General features: G+C 38.0%; 1 protein-coding gene across 13 annotated transcripts in view; it reads right to left on the bottom strand.

The window, feature by feature from the left end:
• The window catches only part of R3HDM2 (R3H domain containing 2), a 192,433-nt gene that overhangs the window by 87,970 nt on the left and 79,447 nt on the right, over window positions 1-25,016 (bottom strand). For 7 of the 13 annotated variants that reach the window (XM_073213397.1, XM_073213396.1, XM_073213395.1 and 4 more), the window contains one exon: window positions 5,755-5,902. The exons of the other annotated variants lie outside the window; for them this stretch is intronic. In XM_073213397.1, coding sequence (XP_073069498.1) covers window positions 5,755-5,902 — 148 coding nt within the window. The remainder of the gene's footprint in view (window positions 1-5,754; window positions 5,903-25,016) is intronic. 13 annotated transcript variants of the gene reach the window in all.

Raw genomic sequence — 25,016 nt, 5'->3', positions numbered from 1 at the left:
TAAGTACTTTAAGACCTCCAGGTCATATTAAGTGATAAAAGGAAGGTGCATTTGCCAAAATCTGAGTATGTTCTATGATCTAGGCACCATTCTAAGCATTTTAAATGCTTTTCACTGAAATCTCATTCTTCAATATTCAAATATATGGAAAATATTTGTATATAAAAATGTTCATGAACATTATTTATAATAGAGAACAATCTGGAAATAAGTTAGATAGCAAAAAATAGGAATAATAAATGATGACAAATTCAAATGAATGACTATAAAGTCATTCTCATGATGTGATTATAAATTTTTTAATATATAAGGGAAATACTTGTGATAGTCTAGAAAAACTCACGCAAAACTATATATGCATTATATTAACTGTAAATAAGTATGAAAAGATAATGGGTTAAATATACATAACAAAAATATAAAAAGTATCTCTTAGGAGTGAGATTACAGGTGATACTTATTTTTTCCTTTATGTAGTTTAACCCACCTGTATTTTCTAAAATGTCCTTAATAACCATGGATTGATTCTGTAATCAGATATTTTTAAAAGTCATTCTTATATTGAACTACATGAGTTAACAGATGATAATGATGAGGAAAATAAGCAATTGGGAATTTTTAGGTCCCTCCATGCATAGTATATTAAGACTTAAATGTGAGTTTTACATCAAATAGAATCCTCAAAACTGAACTTAGGGTTAACTAAGAATCTTAGCTATTCACTGGGTCACACAACTACGCGTGTTCAGATTCTCATAATTGTTAGCAAAGCAAATCAAGTTTTAAAATGGGCAGTATCAAGATTCCAGTAAAAGCCTTCCAGCTCTTCTAGACTGAATCACAAAAAAATTCATCCATAGCATCCCCAAATACACAGTGAATTCTCTGGTTCCCACAATTTGTTCCACTAAAAAGTTAAAATCCAAACCTTGTTTGGATCCATATTCATACAATCATAAGAAAAGATACCTTGGAGACAACTAGGGAAAACTGAACATGAACTGGATAATCAATGAATAAGATGTACTCCAAATTAGTTCATAATTAAGACTAAAAAACAATAGTGTTCATTTGTATCAACAGGATACCGAAAGGAAGCAATAGGTAAGGTCTGTGATCCAGAGTTTTGAGGGAGTATGTGCTGCTTCTAGAGCACAGAGCAGATGGAGAATTCATAAAGACAATGTCACTATTTCATTTTGGCAAGACTTTATACTTCTCACTGAAAGATCTTCCTTGAGGTAAAGCACAAGGATTAACAGCGATTCATTTGCAGGTTTTCTACTCACTAATCACATAACTGGCAAACTACTCTACTTCTTTGAGCTTCATCTGTAAAATGGAATAAATGTACTTGCCTCGCAAGATATTACAAAAATGATCAACAAATCACTGACACAGTACCAGACAGACATTATCATTATTACTGAATTGAACAGGAAAAACTAGTATCCATTACAGTCAGGAGTGAAATAAGGAAGCTCACCATCACTCTGTCTCTATTTAATATTGAATGGAGGTCTTAGACAAAAGCAGTAAGACACAAAAATGAAATAAGATGTACAAAAATTAGAAAGAAAATCAAAACTATCCTAATTTAGCAGTATGACTGTGTAGGATCTCAAGGACTAACCATTCAGCATCAAAAAAATTCAGAAGCAGTGAAAATCAATATACTAAAATTAACAATGTATCTGTATTCTAACAACAACAGAAAAAGAGAACCCAAACACAATAACCAGTACTACCTCGGGATAAAAAAAAAAAAGATTTTCAATGAAATATTTATGAAACACTAGTGAAGGATATTATAAAACCCAAATAAATAGTTACAGACCATACCTCTGGTGAAATACTCAATATTGCTAAGCCAGTTCTCTTCAGTTAATCTATAAATTCAATGCAATCTAACAAAAATGTCAATGGAGAAAGAGTAAGATAAACAAGGTGGAAAGATCTGCCCTACTGGGTGTAGGTTTTTTCATTTGTAATTAAGTAGTAATTAAGACATGTGGAAATTAAGTGGAAATTAAGCAGACCAATGGGAAAGAATAAAGATCCTAGAATAGACTCACACATATCCAAAAACTGGATTATATTAGAGGAGTCATAATTAATATTCAATAACAAAGGGTTTGGGCTAATTAGTTACCTATATAGAATAGAAAACCAGAGTCACATTGACACACACACAAACATAAATTCCAGGTGGAATAAAACTACATATGAAAAGTAAATCCTTAAAACTGTCAGAAGCAAATGCAGAAGAATCTTTATTGACCTCAGCATAAGGAAAGACTTCTTAAAAATCAGAAACACAGACTAGAAAATAAAAAAAAAAGATTATAAATGATGACTTTAAAATTTAAAATGTCCATACAATGAAAAAAAATCATAAAGAGATAAGCTACAGAATGCAAATTTTTGAAACACACACGACAAATAATTGATATTCAATATATACAAAGAATTATAAACCAAAAAGAAAAAGACAAATAACTCAGTAGAAAAGTTGACAGAAGACTCAGAAGTAGAAACCCAGAGCCAATAATGAAAGCTCATCTTTTACCAGTAATTAGGAAAATGCAAATTAAGACAAGGAAGACACCCAACAGTCAAAATTTTCAATTAACAGCTCTTTACAATACCACGTACCAGTATGTCAAAAGATTGCTCATTTTTATTGCTGAGAAGTACACCACTGCATAAATAAACCACAATTTGTTTATCTACCTCTTAAGTAATGCATGGGTTGGTTCCAATTTTTAACTATTACAGAGTTGGTATAAATATTCAGTGCAAGTCTTGATGTGGATTTAAGTATTCATTTCAGAGGTAGAATTGCTGTGTTATGATAAATATATGTTTAATGTTTTTAAGTCAAACTGTTTCGAAATGGTTGTAAATCTTACATTCCTATCAGTTACATATTAGAGTTTCAGTTGCTCCACATCCTCACATTTGATTCAGTCACACTGTTTAAGATCAGCCACACTAACAGCTGTACAGCAATATGTTGTGGTTTTACTTTGTATTTCCTTAATGACTAATGTTGAACATCTTTTCATGTGCTTATTTGCCAATACCATACCTTCTTTGACAAAGTGTTCACATCTCTTGACTATTTTTTTAATTGGATTGTCTTACTACTGAATTATAAGAGTTCTTCATATATCCTACAAGGGAATATTTTCTTAAACTTTTTTTTTTCTGCCAGTCTATAGCTTGTCTTTGCATTTTCTCCACTGTGTCTTGAAAGAGAATTATTTTATTTTGATGAAATCAAACATCCATTTTTTTAAACTTCGTGCTTGCTTTTCATGTTCAATTTATGACAATTTTGTCTGATCTATGATCACAATAATTTTCTCAGATGTTTCCTTCTAGAATTTGTTTTAGCTCTTATATATAAGTCTACAGTCCATTTTGAGTTAGTTTTTTGATGGTGTCAAGTTGGAGGGTTATATTTTTTGTTGTTTTTTTCAATGTGGTAAAGGTAACAGCATTTGCCACCACAAAATCTGCCACTCTGGCATAAGCATTATTTTGAGCAGAAGAAAATTGAGAAGCAGATAAAGAAAAGCCCTGTGCCCTCCATTTGCCTAACAACAGGAATTAAATTTACAAAACTGTCCTCCTCTTTCTTTACCAAAGAAGACACAAGTTAACCATGAGAGACAACCCTTATCAGCCTGGAGATGGTACCAGAGGACCCTACATAAACTGTACTAAATAACTAGCTTTATCTACCATATATATATACATATATAAGTACTCACATAAATTTGCCTTCCCACAATTTGCCACCCCTAGGGACTCAAGGTCCTTTCCCTTTGTCATATCAGTTCTCTAAAAAATTATTGTTCCTTTGCTTAAGTTCTAACCAAACCTTTGAGTTACTCATGCATGAGTTTCTCCCATGTATATATGAAGTATACATGTTATAGAACTTTTTTCTTTTGTTAATCTGTCCCAGACAGTAACCCAGCTGAGAACCTAGAAGAGTAGAAGGAAGAAGTATTTTTCCTCCCTTAAAATGGTTATCCAATTGTTTAAGGACCACTTATACAAAAATTATCATTTCCCCACTGAAATATCTTGGCAACTATCAAAAATCAACTGACCATACCGTATGGATTTATTTCTGGACCTCTATTATCTTCCTTTGATCTATATGCCTATTTTCACACAAATGCCACATCACCTAATTACCAGATCTTTATAAGTCTGGAAATCAGGTAGTGTTAAGCCCTCCAACTTTGACCTTTGCTTCAAACTTTGTGTATTCTAGACACTTTGTATTTTCAGATAAATTTTAGTGTGTGTCAGTTAACTTGGATTGTGTTGAATCTACAGATCAATGAGGGAAGAAGTGAAATCTTAACAATACAGAATCCTCTGATCCAAAAGCAGTGTTTGCAGTTTCCACTAAACAGCTATTGCACATGTCTTGCAAATTTTGGCCTAAGAATTTCATATTTTTATGCTATTTGTAAATGATGCATTTCATCAGCCTCAGTTTCATTGCTCTTCATAGTATATTAATTGATTTTTTGATACAGTACCTACTTATTTTATTTGATTTTTTACAATCTTTTTTTTATTAAGGTATCATTGATATACACTCTTATGAAGGTTTCACAAGAAAAGCAATGTGGTTATTACATTCACCCTTATTATCAAGTCCCCCCCTATACTCTATTGCAGTCACTGCCCATCAGTGTAGTAAGATGCCAGAGTCCCTATTTGCCTTCTCTGAGCTACACTGTCTTCCCCATGACCCCACACATACCATGTGCACCAGTCATGTTACCCCACAATCCCTTTCTCCCTCACTCCCCACTCGTCCTTCCCCACCCCTCCCCTTTGGTAACTACTAGTCCCTTCTTGGAGTCTGTTGCTGCTATTTTTATATACTAACTTTGTATAGCTTATTTCACTGCTGAGAATTGTCAGTACTATGTTGAAAACAAGTGGCAAGAACAAATATTCATGCCTTAATTCCTGCTCTTAGGAGCAAAGAATTCAGCATTTCATCATTAAATATAGTATTAGCTGGAGGTTTCTCAAAAAGCTCTCCATCAGATTGAGGAAGTTCCCTCCTAATTTGCTGCAAGTTTTTAACATGAATGGAAGATGAATTTTCTCAAATTCTTTTTCTGCTTTTGAGATAATCAAAATGTTTTCTTTTTTAGTCTGTTAATACAGTGAGTTATAGTGCTTGAATTTTGAATGCTAAACCAACCTTGAAATGGTGGGATAAACCTTACCTGGTCATGATGTGTTCTCCTTTGTATATACTATTGGCTTCAGTTTACTAAAATTTTGTTAAGGATTTTTGCATCTATGTTCATAACAGATATTGGTCTGTAGTTTTCCTCTACTTTTCCCTGGTTTTGGTATAAGGGTAAGGTTGGGCTCACAGAAAGAACTGGGAAATGTTGCCTCCTCTTATTTCTTCAAAAGTTTATATAGGAGGTAAAGAAAAAGATGGTGGAGTAGGAAGGAAATGCAGAAACCTCCTCCCGAAAACACATAAAAGAAAATACAGCAAATACAACTAAACCTGAAAAAGACCTAAAGACTGCAGAACAGACCACCTGCACCAGGGGAAGAAAAAAAGACCACACAGATAAGGGTAAAGTGGCAGAGCCACTACTGAACAGGACCCAAGTCCTCCCTTGACCCCAGTCCACAGGGGGGAGAAAGAGGAATGGAGCAGGGAGGGGAAAGGAGTTCAGGTATGCTGCAAACCTGGCCCCGAAGTACTGCTCTGGGAGGACAAGTCCACATTGCACTGGGTTCTGGTAATGAGCAGGGCTGGACACCAGGGACAGCTTGAACACGCTGGAAGACTGAGACTCCAGAGTTTGTTGTTGAGGGCAGGCATGCACCACCAGTCCTGAGACCCAAAGCAGAGATGGCAGTTTGAAAGACTTGCCAGCAATAGGAGGGGAAAAAGAGGAGTAAGGATTGGACAGAGCTCTATCCTCAAGATAAAAGGCAGGTGGGAGATATCTCCCCAGCCCTCCTTCAGCCCAACAAGTCTGGAACTCTTGGGAGCCCCAGACACTCCATCCCTCTCACTGGCAATTCAGACCCAAGTTGCCTCCATGTGCACTGCTAGCAAGCCAACCCACTCAGCCCAGCAGCAGTGTCAGACTTTGCTGCCTGGCAGAGAAAAGGAGACTCTCCTAGCTTGCTCAACCCCATTTCAGAAAAGCCAGGGAGATGCCTGTAGGAGCCCACCCAGGGAGTTTCTTCCTCCCCACAGGTCTCCAAACACGGTGCTGCACATCCCATCCTGCCCCAGGGCCACACAATAGCCCCACTCACCCCGTTAACACTGCAGCCCAGCCATCACTGCAGGGCAGGCAGAAGGCAACCCTGCCCACAGTGATCCCAGCAGCAGCCTCTGCTCAGATCACAAAGGTGGCTGAAGCAAACTGAAAGCAGAGCTGCAGCCTCAGATGAAAGGTGGCCCCACCTACTCCACACCAAAAACAGCTGGGGTTTCTGCAAAGCAGAACCAGGCACTGGAGAATACAGTCTTGAGCTCTGGACACCATAAGATGCCTCCTTCATAAAGATATTACTCTATAGGCCAGGAAACATAACAGATCCATCTACTACAAGGGAAGAAACACAGAAACCCTGACAAAAGGAGGAGGCAGAGGAGTATGTTCCAAACAAAACTACAGGATAAGACATCAGAAATAGGGCTAAATGAAATGGAGATCACCGATCTTCTTGATAAAGATTTCAAAGTAAAAGTCATAAACATGCTCACTGATCTACAGAAAAATGTTTCAAGATCTCAAGGAGAACTTCAAAAAAGAGAGACTACCTGAAAAAGGGCCACTCAGAGCTGAAAAACACAGTATCTGAAATGAAACATACAATGGAGGGATTTAAGAGTCAGCCAGCCCTACAGGATATGTTAAAGGAACTTTTTAGATGGAAATATTCCTTAGTCTAAATAGCTTTCACAAGTGAAAATAAACCCACCAGTAAAGGTAGACCAATTAATTACCAAGCAAGAGTGGATTACTGCAGGTAGAGAAGACAATGAGATAGAAATTGGAAGACAAGAGAACAGGAACACAACAAAGCTGAGGAACACAACAAAGCTGAGGAACAGAGAGAAAAAAGGATCTCTAGGAATGAAAGAATAAAGAGAGTGCTGTGTGACCAATCCAAATGAAACAATTTATATAATAGGGGTACAAGAAGGAGAAGAGGGAGACAACGGGATAGAAAGTCTTTTTAAGTAAATAACTGTTGAAAACTCCCCCAATCTGGGGAAGGAAACAAGACACTCAGGTCATGGAAACTCAGAGAGCCCCTAACAAAAGGAACCCCGGGAAGACAACACCAAGACATAATAATTACAATGGCAGAGATCAAGGATAAGGAGAGAGTCAACCAGAAAGAGAAAAAAGATTACTTATAAAGGAAACACCATCAGTTATCAGCAGACTTCTCAGCAGAAATTTTACAAGCCAGAAGAGACTGGCATGATATACTCAATGTAATGAAACAGAAAGACATCCAACGAAGAATCCTCCACCTGGTAAGATTATCACTGAAATTTGTAGAGGGGATTAAACAATTTCCACATAAAAGTTGAAGGAATAGTCAGCCAGCCCTACAGGATATGTTAAAGGAACTGTGTAGATGGAAATATTCCTTAGTCTAAATAGCTTTCGCAAGTGAAAATAAACCCGCAAGTAAAGGTAGACCAATTAATTACCAAACCAGTACACAATTAAAACAAAAGAAGCAAAATCAAGTATTCACAAAATAAGTCAAGGGATACACGAAAAGTGCAGATTATGACATCTAATACATAAAGTGTGGAGGAAGAGGAGGAGGAGGAGGAGGAGGAAGAAGATGAAAAAGTACCTTTAAATTGTGTCTGAAATAGAGTAATTAGCAATTTAAGATAGACTGTTACATAGTAAAGAAGCTTTCCTTGCAGTTTTGGTAACCACAAAACAGAAGCCAACAATAGATTCACAAAAAGAAAATTTAAAAAAAAGAGAAATTCAATCACAACACTTAAGAACGCCAACAAATAACAAAAGTATAAGAAAGAAAGGAACAGAGAGGAGCTATTAAAACAGCCAGAAGATAAAGAAGATGTGGTACATATACACAATGGAATATTATTCAGCCATAAGAAGAAAACAAATCCTACCATTTGCAACAACATGGATGGAGCTAGAGGGTATTATGCTCAGTGAAATAAGCCAGGCGGAGAAAGACAAGTACCAAATGATTTCACTCACATGTGGAGTATAAGAACAAAGAAAAACTGAAGGAATAAAACAGCAGCAGAATCAGAGAAACCACAAATGGACTAACAGTTACCAAAAGGAAAGGGACTGGAGAGGATGGGTGGGAAGGGAGGGATAAGGGTGGAGGAAAAAGAAAGGGAGCAATACAATTAGCATGTATAACGTCGGAGGGGGTATGGGGCAGGCTCTACAACACAGAGAAGACAAGTAGTGATTTTGCAGCATCTTACTACGCTGATGAACAGTGACTGTGAAGAGGTATGTGGGGGGGGACTTGGTGAAGGGGGCAGCCTAGTAAACATAATGTTCTTCATGTAATTGTAGATTAATGATACAAAATTTTTAAAAAAACAACAACCAGAAAACAATAAAATGGCAATTAAGTACATATCTATCAATAATCACCTTAAATGTACATAGACTGAATGCAACAATCAAAAGACACAGAGTGGCAAACTGGATAAACAAGACCCATCTATATGCTGCCTATAAGAAACTCATTTCAGACGCAGACATACACAGACTAAAAGTGAAGGGATGGAAAAAAATAGTTCATTCAAATAATAGGGTGAAAAAAGCAGGAGTAGCAGTATTTCTATCAGACAAAATACATTTCAAGACAAAGAAAGTAACAAGAGACAGAGAAAGACATTACATTATGATAAAGGGGTCAGTCCAACAAGAGGATATAACCTTTATAATGATCTATACACCCAACATAGGAGCACCTAAATATGTAAAACAAATACTGATAGAATTAAAGGGGGAAACAGAGTGCAACACATTCATTTTACCAGACTTTAACACACCACTCACATAGATAGACAGATCAACCAGACAGAAAATAAATAAGGAAGCAGAGGAACTGACCAATACATTAGATCAGAGGACTTAACAGATATCTACAGAACATTCCACCCAAAAGCAGTAGGATACACATTTTTCTCAAGTGTACATGGAATGCATGTACACATACTAGCCCACAAAAAGAGCCTCCCTACATTCAAAAAAATTGAAACTGTATCAAGCAGCTTCTCAGACCACAACTGTATGAAATCAGAAATAAATTACACAAAGAAAACAAAAAAGCCTACAACCACATGGAGGCTTAACAACATGCTTCTAAATAATCAATGGATCAATGAACAAATTAAAACAGAAATCAAGCAATACATGTAGACAAATGAAAACAAAAACTCAGTAACCCCAAATCTGTGGGACTCAGCAAAGGCATTTCTAAGAGGAATGTACACAGCAAATACAATTTACCTCAAAAAACAAGAGCAATCCCAAATAAACAGTCTAAATTCACAATTAAAGAAACTAGTAAAAGAAGAATAAATGGACATAATAAAGACCAGAGCAGAAATACAGAAGAACAGAAAAAAGTCAATGAGACTAGAAGCTGGTTCATAGAGAAAATAAACAAAACAGAAAAATCTCTAGCCAGACTTACCACGAAAAAAAGAGGGTACACATATAAACAAAATCATAAACAAAGAAGGAATAATCACAATGGATACCACAGAAATACAGAGACATATTAGAGAATAATACGAAAAATTATTCATCATTAAATTGGACAACCTAGAAGAAGTGGAAAACTTTCTAGAATATAACCTTCTAAGACTGACCCAGGAAGAAACAGAAAATCTGAACAGAACAATTACCAGCAATGAAATCGAACTGGTAATCAAAAAACTACCTAAAAACAAAACTCCAGGTCCAGATGGCTTCACAGCTGAATTCTACCAAACATTTAAAGAACATCTAATACACATCCTTCTTAAAGTATTCCAAAAAGAAGACGAGGGAATACTTCCAAACTCATTCTATGAGGCCAGCATCACTCTAATACCAAAACCAGTCATACACCACAAAACAGAAAAACTTAGACCAATATCCTTGAACATAGATGCAAAAATCCTCAATAAAATATTTGCAAACTACATTAAAAAATAGATCAAAGACCATCCATTAGGGCCAAGTGGGATTTATTTCAGGAATGCAAGGATGGTACAATATTTGTAACTCAAATCAGTATCATATACCACAGTAACAAAAAGGATAAAAACCACAATGATCATCTCAACAGATACTGAAAGAGCATTTGACAAAATTCAACATCCATTCATGATAAATACTCTCAATAAAACGGGGTTTAGAAGGTATGTACCTCAACATAATAAGGGCCATATACAACAAACCAATAGCCAACATCATATTTAACAGTGAAAAACTAAAAGCTTTTCCTCTAAGATCAGGAAGAAGATGAGGATGTCCATTTTCAAAACTTTTATTCAATGTAGTACTGGCAGTCCTAGCCACGGCAATCAGACAAAATAAAGAGATAAAAGGCATCTAAACTGGAGAGAACCATGATGGCGGTGTGAGTAGAGCAGCAGCAATCTCCAACCATATATATTTTTGAAAATACAACAAATACAACTAATCCTAAAATAAAGACCAGAAGACACAGGACAACAGCCAGACTACATCCACACCCATGAGAAACCAGCGCCTCGCAAAGGGGGTAAGATACAAGCTGTGGTCCAGCGGGACCCAAGCGCCCCTCACACCAGCTCCCCGCGGGAGAAGAGTTGGAATGGGGAGGGAGAGGGAGCCCAGGACTGCTAATCACCCAGCCCTAGCCATCCGCACCGGAGCACAGACACACAGTGTGTGCGTGGGGTGCTGGAAACTGGGGATACAGGACAGTAAGACGTGTGAGCAGGTCCCTGCAGCCGGCGCACCCAGGACAAAGGAAAGCGAGTGCTTTTTGAAAGTCTTAAAGGAACAGGGACCCCACAGCTGGACGGAAGAGCCCTGGGACACTTAGCCCAGCAGCTGTGCATCCTGGAGAACTCTGGGCGCCCAAACCCCCACAGCGCAGCTCGGAGGCCCCTCACCACAATAAACACCATCCCGCCTGTTCCCCCTCCAACGCAGCTCCGCCATATTGGAGCAGCAGCCTGAGGAAGGCCACGCCCACAGCAACTGCAGAGCTAAATAAACTCCATAGCAGCAGGCAAGATCAGAAGCCCCGTATGCATGCAGCTGCCCAGCACAAGCTGCTAGAGGCCGCTGTTCTCCCAGGAAAGGAAGGCCATAAACTGGCAAGAAGGGACTTTCTCTTACCCAACACACATGCCAGCTCCCCACAAATATATCTATCACTATGAAAAGGCAAAAGAAATTGATACAGACCAAGATCACAGAGGCAAACCCTGAAAAGGAGATAGACCTAACCAGTCTTCCTGAAAAAGAATTAAAAATAAAGCTCATAACCATGCTGATGGAGCTGCAGAGAAATACGCAAGAGCTAAAGGATGAAGTCCAGAGGGAGATTACAGACGTCTGGAAGGAGATTACAGAAATGAAACAATCTCTGGAAGGATTTACAAACAGAATGGATAAGATACAAGAGGCCATTGATGGAATAGAAACCAGAGAACAGGAACGCATAGAAGCTGACACAGAGAGAGATAAAAAGGATCTCCAGGAATGAAACAATATTAAGAGAACTGTGTGACCAATCCAGAAAGAACAATATCCACATAATAGGGGTACCAGAAGAAGAAGAGAGAGAAAAAGGAATACAAAGAGTATTTGAAGAAATAATTGCTGAAAACTTCCCCAAACTGGGGGAGGAAATAATCGATCAGACCATGGAAGTGTACAGAACTCCCAACAGAAAGGACCCAAGGAGGACAACACGAAGACACGTAATAATTAAAATGGCAAAGATCAAGGACAAGGACATAGTTTTAAAGGCAGCCAGAGAGAGGAAAAAGGTCACCTACAAAGGAAAACCCATCAGGCTATCATCAGACTTCTCAACAGAAACCTTACAGGCCCGAAGAGAATGGCATGATATATTTAATGCAATGAAAGAGAAGGGCCTTGAACCAAGGATACTGTATCCAGCATGGTTATCATTTAAATATGAAGGAGGGATTAAACAATTCCCAGACAATCAAAAGTTGAGGGAATTTGCCTCCCACAAACCACCTCTACAGGGTATTTTAGAGGGACTGCTCTAGATGGGAGCACTTCTAAGACTAAATACATGTCACCAGAGAAAATAAAATCACAGCAAAGAAAGCAGACCAAGCAAATACTAACTAAAGGCAAAAAATAAAATCAACTACCCACAAAAGCAGTTAAAGGAAGCACAAAAGAGAACAGAATAAAACAACCAACATATAAAGAACGGAGGAGGAGAAATAAGAAGGGAGAAAAATAAAGAATGACCAGACAGTGTTTAAAATAGGTCAATAAGTGAGTTAAGTTAGACAGTAAGATACTAAAGAAGCTAACCTTGAACCTTTGGCAACCACGAATCTAAAGCCTGCAATGACAATAAGTACATATCTTTCAATAATCACCCTAAATGTGAATGGACTGAATGCACCCATCAAAAGATACAGAATAATAGAATGGATAAAAAAGCAAGACCCATCTCTATGCTGCTTACAAGAGACTCACCTCAAACCCAAAGACTATAGGAACAGAGAAAGACTGAAGGAACAAAACAGCAGCAGAATCATAGAACCTAAGAATGGACTAACAGTTACCAAAGGGAAAGGGACTGGGGAGAAAGGGAGGGAAGGGAGGGATAAGGGTGGGGAAAAAAAAGGGGACATTACGATTAGCATGTATAATGTGGGGGGGGCATGGGGAGGGCTGTGCAACACAGAGAAGATAAGTAGTGATTCTACAGCATCTTACTACGCTGATGGACAGTACCGTAATGGGGTTTGTGGGGGGGATTTGGTGAAGGGTGGATCCTAGTAAACATAATATTCTTTATGTAATTGTAGATTAATGACAACAAAATAAATAAATTACTTTAAAAAAAGGCATCTAAACTGGTAAAGAAGTTAAACTGTCACTATTTGCAGATGACAAGATATTATACATAGAAAACCTTAAATACTCCACCAAAACACTATTAGAACTAATAACTGAATTCAGCAAAGTTGCAGGACACAAAATTAATATACACAGATATGCAGCAATTCTATATACTAACAATGAACTGGCAGAAAGAGAAATCAGGAAGGCAATTCCTGATTACAAGTGCATCAAAAAGAATAAAATATGTAGGAATAGATCTTCTAACCAGTGAGGTGAAAGACCTATACTCCGAAAACTACATGACACTCATGAGAGAAATTAAAGATCATCAATAAATGGAAATGTATCCCATGCTCACAGATAGGAAGAATTAATACTGTCAAAATAGCCATCCTGCCTAAAGCAGTTTACAGATTCAGTGTAATCCTATCAAAATACCAATGGCATTTTTCAATGAACTAGAACAAATACTTCCATAAATTTATATGGAACCATGAATAGCCAAAGCAATCCTGAGAAGGAAGAACAAACCTGGGGGGATTATGCTCCCTAACTTCAAGCTCTACTATAAAACCACAGTAATCAAACCAGTTTGGTAATGGCACAAAACCTGACCCATAGATCAGTGGAACAGAATAGAGAGCCCAGATATAAACCCACACATACATGGCCAATTAATATAATATATGATACAGGAGCCATGGATATACAAGGGGAAAAGACAGCCTCTTCAACAAATGGTGTTGGGAAAATTGGACAGCTGCATGTAAGAGAATGTGTTGTTCTGGATTATTGTCTAACTCCACATACAAAAATAAACTGGGCATGGATCAGAGACCTGAATGTAAGTCATGAAACCATAAAACTCTTAGAAGAAAACATGGGCAAAAATCTCTTGAATATGAGTAATTTTTTCTGGACACATCTCCTCAGGCAAAGGAAACAAAATAAAAAATGAACAAGTGGAAGAACATCTAACTAAAAAGCTTCTATAGAACAAAGGACACCATCAGCAAAACAAAAAGGCATCCTACAGTAAGGGAGAATATTTGTAAATGACATAAACTACAAGGGGTTAACATCCAAAATATATAAAGACTGCACATGCCTCAACACCCAAAGAACAAATAACCTAACTAAAAAATGGGGAGAGGACCTGAACAGACACTTCTCCAAGAAGAAATACAAATGGCCAACAGGCACATGAAAAGATGCTCCACATTGCTAATCATCGGGGAAATGCAAATTAAAACCACAGTGAAATTTCACCTCACACCAGGTAGGATGGCCACTATCCAAAAGACAAAAAATAACTAATGTTGGCGAGGATATAGAGATATGGGAACCCCCCTATACTGTTGGTAGGAATGAAAATTGGTGCAACTGCTGTGGAAAGAAGTATGGAGGTTTCTCAAAAAACTAAAAACTCCTAGGAATTACCCAAAGAAAACAACTACTCAGCTTCAAAAAGACATATGCACCCCTATGTTTACTGAAGCACTATTTACAATAGCCCAGATATGGAAGCAACCTAAGTGTCCATCAGTAGATGAATGGATAAAGAAAATGTGGTACATCTACATAATGGAATATTATTCAGCCATAAGAAACAAACAAATCCTACCATTTGCAACAACATGGATGGAGCTAAGAGAGTATTATGCTCAGTGAAATAAGCCAGGTGAAGAAAGACAAGTACCAAATGATTTCACTCATTTGTGGAGTATAAGAACAAAGCAAAAACTGAAGGAACAAAACAGCAGCAGACTCACAGAACCCAAGAATGGACTAACAGTTACCAAAGGGAAAGGGACTGGGGAGGGTGGGTGGGAAGGGAGGAATAAGGGGATTAAGGGGCATTTTGATTAGCAGTCATAATGTAGGGGGGGGCATGGGGACGGAAGTATAGCACAGAGAAGACATTAGTGACTGTATAGCATCTTACTATGCTGATGGACAGTGACTATAAGTGCGTAGTATATGGTGGGGACTTGACAATAGGAGGAATGTAGTAACCACAATGTTTCCTCATGTGAAGTCTGACCATAAGATCGTATATCAATGTTATTACTTTAGTAAAAAAATTTTTTATATGGTTCCAAAAAATTTAACTAGTTACCTTCCGTATCCTCTTGCTTGAGCCTGAGGACTGAACTAACACAATGTGTAGTAAAGAGTTTAACTTCGCCCAAAGAGAGGTCTGTTCTTTGCCTTCAGCTCCCTCAAAGCAAACCTAAGTCATTGGCATGTCCTGTTTGTTAAGAATCTTTGTTTACTGGGGGCCTTGAGCTGTGCCAGACAGTCTAACAATATGATTTATGGTGAGGCCTTTCAGCCACATAGTATCAGCTTCACCTCAGGAGAGGCTGGAAGCTGAGGCCAGCTACAAAGTTAGTCAGCCATATCTGTGTGATGAGTCCTAACAACTCCTGGGTACTAAGGCTTCAGTGAGCTTCCTCTTGGCAATACTCCATGTGTGCTGTCATATATTATTGCCAGAAAGAGTTAATGCTGTCCATGATGCCACTGGGAGACAAAAATTGGAAGCTTCAGCATTTGGAAGTTTCAGCCCATGTGTCATTTCCATTGCCTGATTTTAATCTGGATCCTTCTGCTGAAATGAACCAGAATTTGCTGTGAGTCCTAGCAAATTATTGAACTCAAGGGTGGTCATGAGGAACCTTGGACTCTCCAACTGGTGCCAGAAGTGAAGATGACTGTTCTCTAACTTAGCACACAGTAGCAGCATTGGGTCTGAGGATTTAGCTAGCATGAGGCTCAGAAGGGAGCACAAGTGTTCAGGAGACTAATTTCATACAGAAGCATGCTACAAATAAGTAATCTCAAGTAGCTTCCCATCCAGCCCTTACTCAGGAACATCATGCTGCCTACTCCCATTCTCCTACCCTGACCCATACAAAGCACCTTAATCACCATCTAGTGATCTAAAAAATGTCAGGAAAATGAAACACAAATCCACCTCTTAAAAAGTCAGGGCTTCTAGCTCTGAATTAAGATCTCTAAAGTAAATCCAATTCTCACCAAGTGTCATGGGAGGGTGGGGGGAGGTGGTGTTGGAAAATGAAGTTTACAGCCCTGAATAATATGCAATTCTGATTCTAAATGTCACCTGAAGACTTTCTTAGTAAACTGATGTGAACCCAAGTTTGCTAAGGACATAAGTACACCATCGACTGTCAGGGATAAACTTCTGTTCAAACAAGCCATTCTGGCATGTCAGTAATAAATATGCCCCAACTTTGTTAGAAAACACTTGGATGGCTACTTTAGAAAACAAGCATGTATTTTTGGACTTTCAATTATAGTCTGTGTCAAATATTTTCATCTACAAAATATAATCCCAAGGACAACTGTAAAGTCTTCATACTCTTACCAATTCTAAGATACAAAATGGAGAATCCCCAGTATTTCAGATCCATTTTTCCCTACATTGATAATACATTATACAGTGAGTCTGCCTGAAGTAAGGCAGATGGCTGCCTATCATGTGCTGAGAGCAGGAGGAACCATAAGCCTCCACAAAAAACAAGATACTTGCTTGTGCCCTTACAACTGAAATCTGCAATTTAAAAATATATGTGTGAAATTAAAAACCAACATAAATTTTAAGTAATGAGAAAAACAGGTCCATTCATCTCTGATTTCCCCGTAAGATTAGACCTCCTTAAGCACTGTGACTATGCTTTAAATCAGCAACCTGAAAACAGAAGGCTCAATAAATACAAAAGTTAAGAGTACAAACAAATTAGTAAATTGGACAGCTTGAATCACCGAAAATTTCCTAAAGAATGCACTAGATTTTTCAAGGAGTCATGGAAACATACTGGCAAAGAGAGTCAAGATAACTTGATGGAGAGGAAAAGTCAAGAGAGTAAATTTAGTCTAGTTCAGTTTGGCTGATGCAGTCCAAAGAAATAAGTTCAAGGAAATGTCAGGAAAACAGTCAGTGAATGGGGTGGTGCCAGGTCCTTCAGAGAGACGTAGGGTTTTGTGCAACCGAGAGCCACTTATCCCAGGAGTAAAATGGTAACAATGATGATAAGCAGAATCACTGAGCTGTGAGACATCAGCTTGTCAGCCAGTGGCACTGAGCAAAGCAGCAGAGAAGGCCAAAATATTTGTTCTGGTTCAAATTGTGAACATATCTCATCATTACTCCAAGGATGAGAACCAATCCTACACCACTACTTTTTTTTTAAAAGGTATGAGCAAATTCAGAGATGGCCAACAGGGTTAAGGGGACAAACAAAGTTTCTCCCTCTGCAGTGCCCAAATGGTTGACAGCTACCCCCTTTCCACCTACAAGGATATGAAAAACTATTTTAAGAAGTAAATACATAGTGGTGTGTTCATACATCACAGAGGAAAATAGCAGCAATATCAAGAAAGAAAAATATTTCATGGAAGACAGGATGCAGGAAAAAACACAGAATGAAGACAAAAGAGACATCAGTTCTAATGCACTGGAAAACAGAAAAGGGAAAAAAATCCCACTCAAAATAATTGCCTCACTCTTGGGTATCGCCATCCTTCTTCCCAGCCTATGGTCTGTAAGAAGGTGAAAGAACAAGCAATGAAAAGAAATAACTTGCAAACAAAAAACCCCGAATCCCCAACAGCATAATCCCCAGGATCAAGGAATTTCAAAGTTCCACAAAGTATCCAGGCCATAGTTATCACTAAAATTAATCTTAGAAAATAAAATAAAAACCATTCCTGTACAGAGGGGAAAAAAATATAACATGTGATCCTGGTTTGGATCCAAGATTAGGAAAAAATAGCTGTGAAGGACATTATTGGAGCCACTGATGATATTTGAAAATGGCCTGTGGATTGGATGATAGTATCCTATCAATTTTCAATTTCTTGATTTTGATAACTATACTGTGGTTACGGAAGAGAATGTCTTGGTCTTAAAAGACAAACACAAAATATTTACATGTTTGGGACACAAAATCTCCAATTTACTCTCAAGTTACTCAGAAACACATACATACAGTTAGAAGGAAATGATAAAGCAAAAGGGCAAAATGTAAACACTGATAGATCTGGATAGATGTTATAGGGAGCTCCTTGTACTATTTGTGTAATTTTTCTATAAACTGGAAATTATATGAAAAAAATAAATAAATCTTGACTTAATTCTGTGCTATAGGGATTCTTCCTTCATCTTTCCTAAAAATGAAACACCTATAAAACATAATCATCAAAAAAATCAACGTTAACACCAGCCCTATCTCTGAGCAGAGTCTAAAGGTAGAAGATAGCATAGGTTCTTCTATTTTTCCCATTGCTGCCAAAACAAAACCATAAGCTAAAAGTCTGAATGCTCTTACAGTATATCTCAGATTGTGGCTTGTTCCCACATGGCCTTGCAACCTTCCCAGGACAGACCAGTGGGACTTAACATGAACCAAATCTGTCAACCAAGCTAAAAAAAGACACATGGGTTCTAATGAGCAGCAGTGAAAAAACATACTGCTCCATTCAGCTCCAAACAATGATAAATAATTCAGGAAAAGAAATGCTGCAATACACAGCACAGTAGCCAGATTTAAAAATAGACCATAGGCACAGTGACTGTAATGGGATATGTGGTGGGAACTTGATAATAGGGAGGAATGTAGTAACCACAATGTTGCTCATGTGAAACCTTTGTAAGATTGTGTATCAATGATACCTTATTAAAAAAAAAATAGACCACTAGCTATAGAGCCTACATAGGGGAGTGAGGAGTCAAAGAAAATGGATTTATGTCAACAAATTCCCAAGCCCTTTGCAAAACAGGATGCTGCTGAAACTGTCACAAAATAGATGCCAGAATTCTAATGTGCTTTTTCAAACAAAAAAGTGTTTTATTAGGAACTTGGCAAATTTAGTAACAAGAGATCGAATAAACAATAGTACTATCTGGCAACAATAGTTATTATAGAAAAAGAAAACCCAAATGACATCTGGAAGGCATATTTTTAAGAAAAAAATTAGAAGGGCATTAAAATTCTATTTTCTATACATCAAGTTCTAGGTCTAACATCAACATGGACTTTTACTTAATTATGCCTCTAGTCTTGAGGGTACATAGCAGTGAAGATTTTTCTCTTCATTTTTCAACCTCTAAATAGATCTGATCATGCAACACATGCAAACACAAGATTCTCACCTGTTAATAAAAGCTGAAAAACTGAACAGAAGCCAAGATTATGTTCTTACCACATTTAAATTAAACTCCAAATCTAACAGAACTGATGAATTTATAATTAGATGAGGATAGTTTAAGATCCCGGCTTCCTGTGGATTGTATAGGTTTCAACCTACTAAAGAATGCTTCCAGGATTCAAGATGGCGGTACGAGAGATGAGACAGAGAACTCCTCCCAAAAGCACATATAGTACGAAAATATAGTTAATACAACTATATATCAACAGGAAAGAAGGCTGAACCAGACTGCACACAAACCTCACGGACAGAGCAGACCTCACAAAACAGGGTAACTTACCAAAACCTTGATCCAGCAGGACCCAAGCCCTTCCCCCAGCCCAGCTCACCGGCGGGAGGAAGAGAAATGGAGCAGCAAGGGGGTGGAAGCCTAGAACTGCTGAACACCCAGCCCTGGAGGCCTGCTTTGGAACACAACCTACACTGTATGGTGCTCTGGAGGTTGGGGAGCTGGGACAGGTGAAGTGCTGGAGAGACTGAGATTCCGGCTGATTGTGGAGGACAGGATCCACGTCCGCCGCTCTGGGACAAAGGAAAGACAGGCGGTCTGAGAGGCTACCTAGCAGCTAGAGAGCTGTTGAAAGGATGGGTTGCATGGAGCTTGCCGTGCGGAAGAAGGGAGAGGTGGACAAGATTGTCTGGGGGAGCTCTGCCCAGCAGGTTGGGAACTTTGATGACATTCAGGTGCTCAATCCCCCTGGCTGGCTACTTACCTCTAAGGCCCCCCACTGTGACATGCAGCCTGTCACACCTCCCTCCTGGCTTGCCGGCACAAGCTCGCAAGCCAGCAGTCACTGTGTAGCGTCAGGCAAGCCAGAGGGAGTCCCTGCGTACAACAGCTAGAGGCGCAAAGCACAGAGGCTTACACCTGTGTGCTCAGCACACTGGCTCTGATACTGGAAACAGGCTCTGCAGCTGGGAATCAAGAAACAGCTCTTTGCTCTCCCAGGCACCAGTGCCGCTCCCCTACAACACCCGAGCACACTCCAGGGACTGAGCAGCTCCAGAGACTAGAACTTCTGGGCACTAGAGGGCGCCACATAGAAATGTGAAACGTCAAAAGAACATGGTTCAGACCAAAATCTCACAAAACATAGAACTAAGGCCAAATGAAACTGAACTCACCAATCTTCCTAAAAGAGAGTTGAAAATAAAAATCATAAACATGCTCATGGAGGTACAGAAAAATATTCAGGAACTCAGGAACAAATTCAAGATGGAGACACAATCATTAAGAAATTCCATATCTGAAATGAAACATACAATGGAGGGATTTAAAAGCAGATTTGATGTAGTAGAAAAGACAGTAAATAAAACAGAAATTAGAGAAGAGGAATACAAAGAAGCTGAAGCACAGAGAGAAAAAAGGATCTCTAAGAATGAAAATATTGAGAAAACTGTGTGACCAATCCAAACAGAACAATATTGGCATTACAGGCATACCAAAAGAAGAAAAAGAGAAAAAAAGGGGTAGAAAGTGTCATTGATGAGGTAATTGCTGAAAACATCCCCAATCTGGGGAAGTAGATAGCCTCTCAGGCAATGGAGGTGCACAGATCTCCCAAAATAAGGGAACCAAGGAAGACAACATGAAGACATACAATAATTAAAATGGCAAACACCTAGGATGAAGACAGACCTTTTTTTACAAACAGAGATCAATTTATTTTCTGTCTAATCAATTAATTAGCACTTACCGTGTTACATTTTGTACTATGATCATTTTTTTTTGAGAGGGCATCTCTCGTATTTATTGATCAAATGGTTTTTAACAACAGTAAAATTCTGTGTAGGGGACTCAATGCAAAATCATTAATCAACCCCAAGCCAGGCTCTCAACAGTCTCCAATCTTCTGAAGCATAACGAACAAGTTCTTACATGGCGAACAAGTTCTTACATAGTGAATAAGCTCTTACATGGTGAACAGTGCAAGGGCAGTCATATCACAGAAACTTTTGGTTTTGATCACACATCATGAACTATAAACAATCAAGTCAGATGATTATTCATTTGATTTTTATACTTGACTTATATGTGGATCCCACATTTCTCCCTTATTTATTTATTTATTTTTTAATAAAATGCTGAAGTGGTAGGTAGATGCAAGATAAAGGTAGAAAACATAATTTAGTGCTGTAAGAGGGCAAATGTCGATGATCAGGTCTGTGCCTACAGCCTAAGTATTAATCCAAGCTAGACAAGGGCAACAAAACATCCACAGATGCTCAAGATTTCTCTCAAAACAGAGGGGGTGAGGTTCTAAGCCTCACCTCTGTTGATCCCCAATTCCTCACCTGATGGCCCCCCTGCAACTGTGCCTGTCTTAGGTTGTTCCTCCCTTGAGGAATCTTACCCATCTCTGGCTAACCAGCCATCTTCCGAGGCCATACAGGGAGATGTAAAGTCGGTAAGTGAGAGAGAAGCAATATTCTTAGAAAAGGTTAGCTTTTTACTTCTTTGCAGATTTATGCCTTGTAGCTTCTATGCCCAGCATTTGGAAGCCAGACTTTCAGACTTTTAAAAGCAGCTAGAGATACAAAAAAAGATCACAAAAGGAAAACCCATCAGGCTGGCTTCCGATTTCTCAACAGAAACCTTACAGGCCAGAAGGGAGTGGCATGATATATTTAATGCAATGAAAGAGAAGGGCCTCAAACCAAGAATACTCTACCCGGCATGGTTATCATTTAAATTTGAAGGAGGGATTAAACAATTTTCAGATAAGCAAAAGCTGAGAGAATCTACCTCCCACAAACCACCTGTACAGTGCATTTTGGAAGGACTGCTAAAGATGGAAGTATTACTAAGGCTAAATAGATATCACCAGGGGAAATACAACCACACCTAAGAAAAAAAATGAATTACTAAGCACATGCAAAATAAAATTAACTACCCCCAAAGTCAATCAAGGGATTGACAAAAGAGTAGAGAATATACATAACATATAAAGAATGGAGGAGGAAGAAAAAGGAGGAAAGAAAAAAAGAAACAACAACCCTTAGGTCGTGTTTGTAACAGCATACTAAGTGAGTTAAATTAGACTGTTAGATAGTAAGGGAACTCCCCTTGAACCTTTGCTAACCATGAATCTAAAGCCTGCAATGGGAATAAGGACACACCTATCGATAATCACCCTAAGTGTAAATAGGTTGAATGCACCAATGAAAAGACATAGAGTCACTGAATGGATAAAAAAACAAGACACATCTATATGCTGCCTACAAGAGAGCCACTTCAAACCCAAAGACTTACACAGACTGAAAGTAAAGGGATGGAAAAAAATATTTCATGGAACTAAAAGGGATAAAAATGCAGGAGTTGTGGTACTTGTATCAGACAAAATATACTTCAAAACAAAGAAAGTCACAAGAGACAAAGAAGGACATTACATAGTGATAAACAGGTCAGTTCAACAAGAGGTATAACTATTATAAATATATATGCACCCAACACAGGATCACCTACATATGTGAACCAAATAATAACAGAATTAAAGGGGGAAACAGAATGCAATGCATTCATTTTAGGAGAGTTCAACACACCATTCACTCCAAAGGACAGATCAATCAGACAGAAAATAAGCAAAGACACAAAGGCACTGAACAACATATTAGAAAAGATGGACCTAACAAACATCTACAGAACACTCCATCCAAAAGCAACAGGATACACATTCTTCTCAAGTGCACATGGAACATTTTCAAGAATAGATCATATACTAGGCCACAAAAAGAGCCTCATTAAAATAAAAAAGATTGAAATTGTACCAACCAGCTTCTCAGATCACGAAGGTATGAAACTAGAAATAAATTACACAAAGAAAATGAAAAAGCCCACAAACACATGGAGGCTTGATAACATGCACCTAAATAATCAATGGATTAATGACCAAATAAAAACAGAGCTAAAGCAACATATGGAGACAAATGACAACAATAATTCAACATTGCAAAATCTGTGGGTTGCAGCGAAGGCCGTGCTAAGAGGAAAGTATATTGCAATACAGACCTACCTCAGGAGAGAACAATCCCAAATGAACAGTCAAAACTCACAATTAATGAAACAAGGAAAAGAAGAAAAAATGAGGCCCAAAGACAGCAGAAGGAGGGACATAATAAAGATCAGAGAAGAAATAAATAAAATTGAGAATAAAACAACAGAAAGAACCAATGAAAGCAGGACGTGGTTCTTTGAGAAAATAAACAAAATAGATAAACCCCTAGCCAGACAAATCAAGAAAAGAAGAGAGTCTACACACATAAACAGAATCAGAAATGAGAAAGGAAAAATCACTATGGACACCACAGAAATACAAAGTATTATGAGAATACTATGAAAAATTATATGGTAACAAACAGGATAATCTAGAAGAAATGGACAACTTTCTAGAAAAATACAACCTTCCAAGGCTGACCCAGGAAGAAACAGAAAACATAAATAGAAAATTACCAGCAAGGAAATTGAATTGGTAATCAAAAAACTACCTAAGAACAAAATCTGAACCAGATGGTTTCACTGCTGAATTTTATCAAACATTTAGTAAAGACCTCATACCCAACCTCCTTAAAGTTTTCCAAAAAGTAGAAGAGGAGGGAATACTCCCAAACTCATTCTACAAGGCCACCATAACTCTAATACCTAAACCAGGCAAACATACCACAAAAAAAGAAAATTACAGACCAATATTCCTGATAAACACAGATGCAAAAATATGCAACAAAATATTAGCAAACTGAATTCAAGAATACATCAAAAAGATCATCCATATCATGATCAAGTGGGATTCATTCCAGGGATGCAAGGATGGTACAACGTTTAAAAATCCATCAACATCATCCATCACATCAACAAAAAGGACAAAAACCACATGATCACCTCCATAGATGCTGAAAAAGCATTCAACAAAATTCAACATCCATTCATGATAAAAACTCTCAACAAAGTGGGTATAGACGGCAAGTACCTCAACATAATAAAGGCCATATATAAGAAACCCACAGCCAACATTATACTTAACAGCAAGAAACTGAAAGCTTTTCCGTTAAGATCAGGAAAAAGTTAAGGATGCCCACACTCCCCACTTTTCTTCAACATAGTTCTTAGCCATGGGAATCAGAAAATACAAAGAAATAAAAGGCATTGAGATTGGCAAGGAAGAAGTCAAACTGTCCTTGTTTGCAGATGACATGATATTGTACATAAAAAGCCCTAAACAATCCACTCCAAAAGTACTAGAACTAATATCTGAATTCAGCAAAGTTGCGGGATACAAAATTAATACGCAGAACTCTGCTGCATTCCTATACACTAACAATGAACTAGCAGAAAGAGAAATCAGGAAAACAATTCCATTCACAATTGCATCAAAAATAATAAAATAACGAGAAATAAACCTAACCAAGGAAGTGAAAGACCTATACTCTGAAAACGACAAGACACTGATGAGAGTAAATAAAGAAGACAGTAAATAAAGAAACACATCCAGTGCTCATGGATAGGAAGGATTAATATTGTCAAAATGGCCATCCTGCCTAAAGCAATCTACAGATTCAATGCACTCTCTATCAAAATACCAACAGCATTCTTCAACCAATTGAGCAAATAGTTCTAAAATTCAT

The sequence above is a fragment of the Manis javanica genome, chromosome 10 (assembly GCF_040802235.1).
Source record: "Manis javanica isolate MJ-LG chromosome 10, MJ_LKY, whole genome shotgun sequence".
In the NCBI taxonomy this organism is placed as follows: Eukaryota; Metazoa; Chordata; class Mammalia; order Pholidota; family Manidae; genus Manis; species Manis javanica.
This window is presented reverse-complemented; position numbering and strand designations above follow the sequence as displayed.